Raw genomic sequence first — 8,821 nt, 5'->3', positions numbered from 1 at the left:
TTTTTTTTTTTTTTTTTTTTTAAATTAAAAGAAACTAGGTAACCCTGAGCACCAATAGACTTGAACATTGCTTTCTTTACTTGATGTTTGGAAGTGACATTTTCTGACTCTGTGTCTTTGATGTTTCAGCACAGGAGAAAACGACGCTCCACACCTTCAACTTCTTCCACACTTCCTTCACAAGCAACAGAGAAAAGCTCCTATTTTCAGACCACCGAGATCTCACTCTGGACGGTGGTGGCTGCTATTCAGGCTGTGGAGAAGAAGATGGAGTCCCAGGCTGCCCGGCTACAGAGCCTGGAGGGACGCACGGGGACAGCTGAGAAGAAGCTGGCTGACTGTGAGAAGATGGCTGTGGAGTTCGGGAACCAGCTAGAGGGCAAGTGGGCTGTGCTGGGGACCCTGCTGCAGGAGTACGGGCTGCTGCAGAGGCGGCTGGAGAATGTGGAGAACCTGCTGCGCAACAGGAACTTCTGGATCCTGCGGCTGCCCCCGGGCAGCAAGGGGGAGGCCCCCAAGGTAGTCTCATTGAGGATTAAAAGTTAGAAGAGAAGGGGGAGCCAGCCCTTTAATATGTAAGCACCTCAGTTGCTGGCTTTTCTGTCATAGCTGTGAGTAAAGGCACTCACGGTGTGCCATTGGTGATTCCAGGTGTCCAGGTCACTGGAGAATGATGGCGTCTGTTTCACCGAGCAGGAATGGGAGAATCTGGAGGATTGGCAGAAGGAGCTCTACAGAAATGTGATGGAGAGTAACTATGAGACACTGGTCTCTCTGAGTGAGTAGCAGTTTTCTCCCTAGAATTCTGTCTCAGACATACTACAGTTCCTGGCCGGTAGCTTGTAATTCAGACTACACCTGTGGCTCTTGTGGCTGTGGGTCCTCTGTTGGCTTGCACGGGTGGAGAAATGCAAGTCTCTAGGTCCCCCCATTTACAGAGACTTTTGGAAAGCTCTCGGCGTTGTGCCTTTCGTGTTTCTTTTCTGTGGTCACATAGTCTGTTCTTGATAGTATTTTCTAATAAAGAAAATGTCATATACCCTACAGTGTGATATGGCTAGGATTCCTCATGTTGTTTTTTGATTTGTTTTATCTTTTTTTTTTTTTTTTTTTGAGGTAGAGTCTAGCTGTGTTGCCCAGGCTGGAGTGCAGTGGCGCGATCTTGGCTCACTGTGTCCCGGGTTCAAGTGATTCCTCCTGCTTCAGCGTCCCAAGTAGCTGAGATTACAGGTGCCCACCACCATGCCCAGTTAATTTTTGTATTTTTAGTAGAAACAGGGTTTTACTGTGTTGGCCAGGCTGCTCTTGAACTCCTGACCTCGTGATCTGCCCGCCTCGGCCTTGCAAAGTGCTGGTATTACAGGTGTAAGCCTCTGCGCCAGGCCTGTTTTATCTTTTTTTTTTTTTCTTGAGACTCTGTCACCTAGGCTGGAGTGCAGTGGTATGATGTCAGTTCACTGCAGCCTGGACAGCTCGGGCTCAAATGATTCTCCCACCTCAGTTTTCCGAGTAGCTGGGATTACAGGCACATGCCACTGCGCCTGGCTAATTTTTAAATTTTATTTAGACACGTGGGTCTTACTACATTGCCCAGGTTGGTCTTGAACTCTTGGGCTCAAGTGATCCACCTGCATCGGCCTCCCAAAGGGATTACAGGCGTGAGCCTCCGCACGTGGCCTCACATGCTGTTTTTAATATTTAAGACTGTTTGAGATGGGTATGATAGCTCAGATCTGTAATCCCAACACTGGGAATCCAAGGTGGGAGGATAGCTTGAGGCTAGGAGTTTGAAACCAGCCTGGGCAACATAGTGAAATCTCTGTTGCTTAAAGAAAAGAAAAAAGATGATTTGACAACCCTATATTACCTTGGATGAGGCAGGCAGCACAGGCTGACCAAAAGCATTTTCTTGGTGTTTGGCCAGAATTATAGCTGGTCATTGTGGTCTCAATGATTTTTGCTTATTGATTAGAAGTACTACTTAATAGGTATAAGTCTTTATATGCAAAATGTTACCTATTACATAATAAATGCGTTTTGTTTGGTAGACAAAGTCTTTTAAAACCTAGGTACTTAGAGGAGTGTCAAGTGCCTGGAGCAGAGTAAGAGGTAAAGAAAATAGAAAATGGGCCAGAAAAGTGACCTTGTAAGCTTGGTTGGGTCACATGCTCTCATTGGGACTGTTTTTCCTTGTCTGTCCCAGTGTCCATCTTACCTTGCAGTGCCTTAGCAAGGATGAAATTAGATCCCCCAAAAGGAAGCACTGGCAAGACTTAAACTGCACACACATGGAGAGGCAGAGGTGGGTGGTGGTGCCATCAAGAGCAGTGGTGGCTCTGTAACCTGCCTGCCTGAGCCACAGGCCCTCTAATGGAGGAGCACTGGAGGCAGCAGCTAGCCAAGTCAGTTGTTAGGATTGGTCAGAATTTTATAATTGTCCCAAACTGCTAGGGGAAACTGACACGAGCAGTAGCCTTTGAATCTGTTGAAGCTTTAGTATATCCTCCCTGCCATTGTTCACCGTGGTCATTGGCAGCTGATCAGTGTGCAGTGAGCTTTTGCTCTCCCCTGGACTCACACCGTGCTGTTTCCCCACCCAGAGGTCCTTGGCCAGACAGAGGGAGAAGCGGAGTTGGGTACAGAGATGCTGGGTGACTTGGAAGAGGAAGGTCCTGGTGGTGCCCACCCAGGTGAGTGGCTCTGGAATATTCTGTTCCCTTCCATAGCCCTCTGCAGCCTAGAGTGAGCTTTCCCATGGCTGAACTGCCAGGTGCTGACTTGGTAACTTCATCTGGCTTTGCTTGTTCTGGACTCCTTTATGATTGTTGTTAGTTCAGCTGTTACATGTGCCTCAACTCCTACCATCCTGTGGGGCCTTTAAGACTAACGGCCACATCAATCACTCTTCTTCATGCCCTACAGAGTAGAGTACCATACTAGGCGGTAGTCAAAACCTGCTGGAGATTGAGTGTGGGCACGTCAGAGCTTCAGGAGGGAAGGCAGTGCAGGAAAGGCACTTGTCACTAGGTCATTTGGGAGGTTTTGGAGGAAGAACAGAGCTGGACATGAATTTTTAAGCTGTAGGTTTAGTTTGTCTTTAATCATTCAGATTTGTTATTTTAACACTCTTAGTATAGTTGTTACAGTGTATTCTGTCATTTTTCACAGAGATTAAATATAAATTTGTAGACAAGCTTGGAGAACTATAGTTTACAGTATTTTATAAGAGTAATACATTCATATTTCCAATCAACATTGGAAAAACTATACAGGAATATAGTTTTATACAAGTCTTGGAACCTAGCCAGTGTCATCCTCCTCTATGTTGTCCTAATTCACTTATTCCTGGGGTGCTTCTGAAATCGACAGATGTTTGGTCCTGAAGAAACCAAAGGTACTAGAATGTGATCTTTTTTGTTGGTCTTCTTCCACTTTGCAGCAGGTGGGGTCATGATCAAACAGGAGCTACAGTATACACAGGAAGGCCCTGCGGATCTTCCTGGAGAGTTCTCATGCATTGCTGAAGAGCAGGCTTTCCTGAGCCCGGAGCAGACTGAGCTCTGGGGCGGTCAGGGCAGTTCTGTCCTCCTGGAAACAGGTCCTGGGGACTCGACTCTACAGGAGCCTGTTGGTAGTAGAGATCCTAGCAGCAGCAGAACTGTGGGCTGCCCGAAGCAAAAATCTCATAGGCAGGTACAACTGGGCCAGGAATGTGGGCAGGGCCTGAAGCTGAAAAAGGACACTTCCCGCCCCTATGAATGTTCTGAGTGTGAGATCACCTTCCGCTATAAGCAGCAGCTGGCCACACATCTGAGCAGCCACTCTGGGTGGGAGTCTTTTACACCTGAGGAGCCAGAGGAGAGCCTTAGGCCCAGGCCACGGCTAAAACCACAGACCAAAAAGGCCAAGCGACATCAGTGTGATGTGTGCCTGAGGAGCTTCAGCTGCAAGGTGAGCCTGGTGACCCATCAGCGTTGCCACCTGCAGGAGGGGCCCAGTGCTGGCCAACATGTCCAGGAGAGGTTCTCACCCAACAGCCTGGTTGCCCTGCCTGGCCACATCCCTTGGAGGAAAAGCCGGAGTTCCCTCATCTGTGGTTACTGTGGCAAGAGCTTCAGTCACCCATCTGACTTGGTGCGGCACCAGCGCATCCACACGGGCGAGCGGCCCTACAGCTGCACCGAGTGTGAGAAGAGCTTTGTCCAGAAGCAACACCTCCTGCAGCACCAGAAGATCCACCAGCGGGAGCGGGGCGGGCTGGCCCTGGAGCCCGGAAGGCCCAATGGCCTGCTTTAAGTGTGCAGCCCCTCGCCCGTCTTGGGGGCGGAGGGGGGTGGCATTGGTTCCCCCAAAGAGACACTGCAGTCAGGGACTGAGTTCTTCCTGAGGGCAGTTGTTTCTGATTTGCCTTCCCTTGTCCCAGTACCAAGCCAAGCCCAAAGGCTGTCCTGAAAACCCTGTGGAAGAAGAGTCCAGGCCAGGTCTTTACCCTGCTGCCAAGTTTGCTGTTTCTTGGCACCTTCAGGTCTCTGGTTTTCTCATTCATGCCAATGCTTGTGGGCTGGGGTTGGCGTTCTGACCCCACAGGGACTGGTGGCTGGTTCCAGGGCTCGTCCTGGCATTTCATGTCTTCCCACGGGGTTGAGTTGGGCCATAGGGGTGAGCAGCTGCCTGGAAGAGTTCTGGGAAGTGTAACCCTCCATTTTTTCTTGTTTTGTAATCTCGTTGTTTAATAACAAGTAGAAGAAATAATTTAAATGAACTGCTTAACCCTACTCTGAAGAACCTTTTTTGGAATTAGATTTTAGTTAATTTTTTAAAGAATACAGCCCAACACTTGTTTTTTACATTTTAAGAGTTGTAGAAGTTGTTCCTCACTTGGGGACTGGACCTGCCCTCTAGGAGGGAATTGTTAATGAGGCTCTTTTAGCCCACTGACGCTTACTTAGGCCAGAGAGCAGGGGACATGGTGCTAGGTTCCCTCGTGTGGTGCTTGGTGCTCTCAAATTGTCTGAAAAGGACCAAGAGGAAAAGAGTTGGAGGGGTAGACCCTGCAGCCCCTGTTGAGAAGAAAGATTCCAGTGAAGTTGCTGATGGTATGGCTGTGGTCTGGGACTTGTGGTGTCTCAGCATACCCCTATCCTCTTCCCACCTCCTCCTGGCTGTGTTCTGCAGCCTCCCAGAGCAGAAGACTACTTTGTTACTTAAGGTTGTTCACCTTGTACTAGTGGTTATTTGAGTTTGTTCCTATTACACCAATCCTTACTTGAGGTGGTTCAGATTACAGTTTCCAAATGCATTCTGAGATTGCCTATTCCAGAGAGGGTAGAGAAAAAGCACACTGATGCTTGTCTCAGGAGTGTTGAATGTGTGCCCCGCTGCTGTCTGGGGGGATGGGAGTGGGCTCTGGGGTCATATGTGAACATCCCCTTGGATGATTTGCAGTTGCCTAGAATAAAACTTGCTACTAGCAAAAAAAAAAAAAGTTCATACTGGATGTTTTTCTCCATCTGTCAAGAACACTCTCCTGGGGCCAAGGTGGAGGAGAGGCACCTGACCTGGAGTGATGACAGGGAAGGACTGATGGCACAGCCTGACCTGCACTTCCACTTAAACCTAGGACAGAAAACAAGATGTGGCATGGGTGAGAATATTCAGGGGACCTGGAGACAGTCTGGGTGATGGCTATCGGGAGGTAGAAAGAGTAGGTGAAATGTGGATACGCCAGGGAGTGCCAGGCAGCTGTTATGAGCATTGGCTTAGATATATGCCTCGCCATCTAGATCCATCTTAAACACAATGCTGAGGGGAAAAGGTAAGAAATTGAGATCTGTAATATAACACCATTTATATAAATTAAAAATGCATGCACACAATACATTTTGTCAGAACACTTAGGACCAACGGAGACACGTTAAAGACATTACAGTTTTCCATGGGGAGAGGGAACAAATAGAAGGAAACTTGGGTTGCTATAAGGCAGAGGTCCCCAACCTTTTTGGCACCAGGACTGGTTTCATGGAAGACAGTTTTTCCACAGACAGTGGTGGGAGATGGGATGGTTTTGGAATGAAACCATTCCACCTCAGATCACCAGGCATTAGATTCTCATAAGGAGCACAGAACCTAGATCCCTCTCATGCGCAGTTCACAATAGGGTTCATTCTATGAGAATTTAATGCAGCCACTGATCTGACAGGAGGCAGAGCTCACTTGCTGTGTGGTCTGGTTCCTAACAGGCCATGGACCAGTACTGATCCACAACCCAGGGGTTGGGGCCCCCTGCTATAAGGTATAGGATTGTCTTGTTACAGAAACTGAACATGGAGGGAATCCTTGTAGGGCTGGCACCGTGCGAGGTGGGTAGTAGCTTCGTCAGGAAAACCTTTGGAGTTTCTAAGTTTCTTCTGCAGTCTTTTCTTACCCTCAAGCCTTTGCCTTATAGATACCCCCTCTGTCCTGTCCTTAGTTACTCTTACTTCCCAATTGTTGAGCATTCTAATGTGACCAGCCTTGGGCCTTGCATTGTGGGGAAAAGTGAAGCACAGAATATGGTCCTACTTCTCCAATAAAGTTAAGTTTTCCTTGAGGCTGGGAAATAATTGTATCAAGCAATTGGACTCCTGCGGACACTTGTTGAATACTTGTGTGCTAGGCACTATTTATTTCCATGAAAACAAGTCCTCATAGTTTTGGGTATATTTTCCATATGAGATGTGGGAGGAGGCCTGAGAAGTGACGTAAGATGGCAGAGGTGATGGAAACCCAGACCATCTTGCTTCGGAGCTGCACACTTGGCTGTGGCGTGGTGTTGCTTCTGTAGTTAAGAACTCAGTGTCACTCAGGGGTTAAGAACCCCTGAAGTGTGGGCTCTCAGCTGGCAGCAGCAGCATCCCCTAGGAGCATGAAATGGTGCAGACTCAGGCTCCACCTAGGCCCCCGAATCAGAATCTGCGTCTCAACAAGCTCTCCAGGTGGTTCTGTGCATGCACAGAAGAGGAAAGACTCGCCTCTTCTTGCCTGCTTCTGCCTTCCTTCATTGAAAGCCTGTTCTGCCAGGTGCTGAGAAGAAAACAGGAAATGAACTGTCAGAGGACAGGGATGATGAAGTTAGAAAGATTGAAGTCAACAGGGAAGAATTAAATGCCAAATGTTGGTGACTCATCTATCCTGCCTTTTCTACCCTTCTTGTTTCCAAAGTTAAGGTCCTAGTCATCATTCACCTGAGCTTTTCAGTAACCAGCAGGTCTTCTGCTCTTAGTCACGTCCGTTTTCATTCCAGAGTTAGTGTCCTTGTACACGACTGGATGTAGACTTTCCTCAAAACCTTGCAGTGGCTTTCAGCAGCTACTGATAATGAGCAGTCTTTTTAGTATAGAACTCAAGACTCTTGACAACGTGCGTCACCCTGCATTTTTTTCTCTTTTCACTCTATGATGCTGCCACATTGGGCTTCCTGTCATTCATTCATTCATTCATTCATTTTTTAAAAAAATTTTTTGAGACAGGGTCTCTGTTGCCCAGGCTGAGTGTGCCATCACAGCTCACTGCAGCCTTGACCTCTTGGGCTCAATAGATCCTTCCATCACAGCCTCCCGAGTAGTGGGGACTACAGGTGTGCACCAACCACACCCAGCTGATTTTTGTACCTTTTGTAGAGACAGGGTCCCACTATGTTGCCCAGGCTGGTATCGAACTCCTAGGCTCAAGCAATCCTCCTGCCTCAGCCTCCCAAAGTGCTGGGATTACAGCTGTGAACCACCACGTCTGGCCTCCTGTCTTACTGAATAAGCCGTGCTCTTTCCCTCTCTCTGCAGTGTCCTCCTCTGAACCGAACACTATTTTTCATTGTTTTGGTTTATCAGCCCCTTCTGTGAAAGCTTCCCTCATCCATTTCTTTCATTGACCAAATACATATTGAGCCCTTGTTATCTAGGCACTGTTTTAAATACACATCAATGAACAAAATGAAGATCTTTGCCCTTATTGCGTTTATGTTCTTTCAAAATCAGTTTTCTTCCTTTACTGCACCTTTGCACAGCCCTTTCCTAGGTGAGGACAGTATTCCGTTCTGCCTTGGAGTTTTGTACACTCACAAATATCTGAGTATCCTCCCCGTGCAGAATTCTACAGAGGGGTACAAGGATAAATCTTGCTCTTGGACTTACAGGCTGCTAAGGGGATATAAGAGAATAGTAATGTCTTCAGATAAGTGAGGGTAAAAGGCTGTAAGCATTCAGAGAACAATCATTTTAGATATGAGACACTGGTAGACTTTGCCATAGGTGGTATTTGAACTGGCCTTTTAAGGATGGCAGGAAGGACATTCTAAATGGAGGTGACATGACCAAGTGAGGAGACATTATGGGGCATGTACAGAAGAGGAGTTCATCCAATTTGGGGAGGGTGGAGTGTGAGAAGGAGAGTAGTGGGTGTTAGAGTTGGGTCAGGCTTCAAGGAATCTGGATTTTATTCAGTTGGTAATGGGGAGCTGAAGCATTTTGAGCAAAAGAGTGACCCGATTCTAGCTGTGATTTGGGAATACTAATAAGAGTTAGCCAGGCGCGGTGGCTCACGCCTGTAATCCCAGCACTTTGGGAGGCTGAGACGGGTGGATCACAAGGTCAGGAGATCGAGACCACCCTGGCTAACACGGTGAAACCCCGTCTCTACTAAAATACAAAATTAGCCGGGCACGGTGGTGGGCGCCTGTAGTCCCAGCTACACAGGAGGCTGAGGCAGGAGAATGGCGTGAACCCGGGAGGCGGAGCTCACAGTGAGTGGAGATCGCACCATTGCATTCCAGCCTGGGGGACAGAGC

At 48.0% G+C, this 8,821-nt stretch overlaps 1 protein-coding gene across 1 annotated transcript in view; it reads left to right on the top strand.

Annotated features, from left to right (window-relative positions):
• ZNF212 (zinc finger protein 212) overlaps positions 1–5,485 on the top strand; it is a 16,490-nt gene extending 11,005 nt beyond the window's left edge. The window contains exons 2-5 of the mRNA XM_017862406.1: positions 130–519; positions 652–778; positions 2,601–2,690; positions 3,440–5,485. Of these exons, the coding sequence (XP_017717895.1) occupies positions 130–519; positions 652–778; positions 2,601–2,690; positions 3,440–4,296 (1,464 nt within the window). The 3' untranslated portion in view covers positions 4,297–5,485. The remainder of the gene's footprint in view (positions 1–129; positions 520–651; positions 779–2,600; positions 2,691–3,439) is intronic.
• Positions 5,486–8,821: the final 3,336 nt, after the last annotated feature.

The sequence above is a fragment of the Rhinopithecus bieti genome, unplaced genomic scaffold (genome assembly GCF_001698545.2).
Source record: "Rhinopithecus bieti isolate Rb0 unplaced genomic scaffold, ASM169854v2 scaffold_64120, whole genome shotgun sequence".
Lineage (NCBI taxonomy): Eukaryota > Metazoa > Chordata > Mammalia > Primates > Cercopithecidae > Rhinopithecus > Rhinopithecus bieti.
Note: the sequence above shows the minus strand (reverse complement) of the source record. Positions and strands in the feature narration are given on the sequence as shown.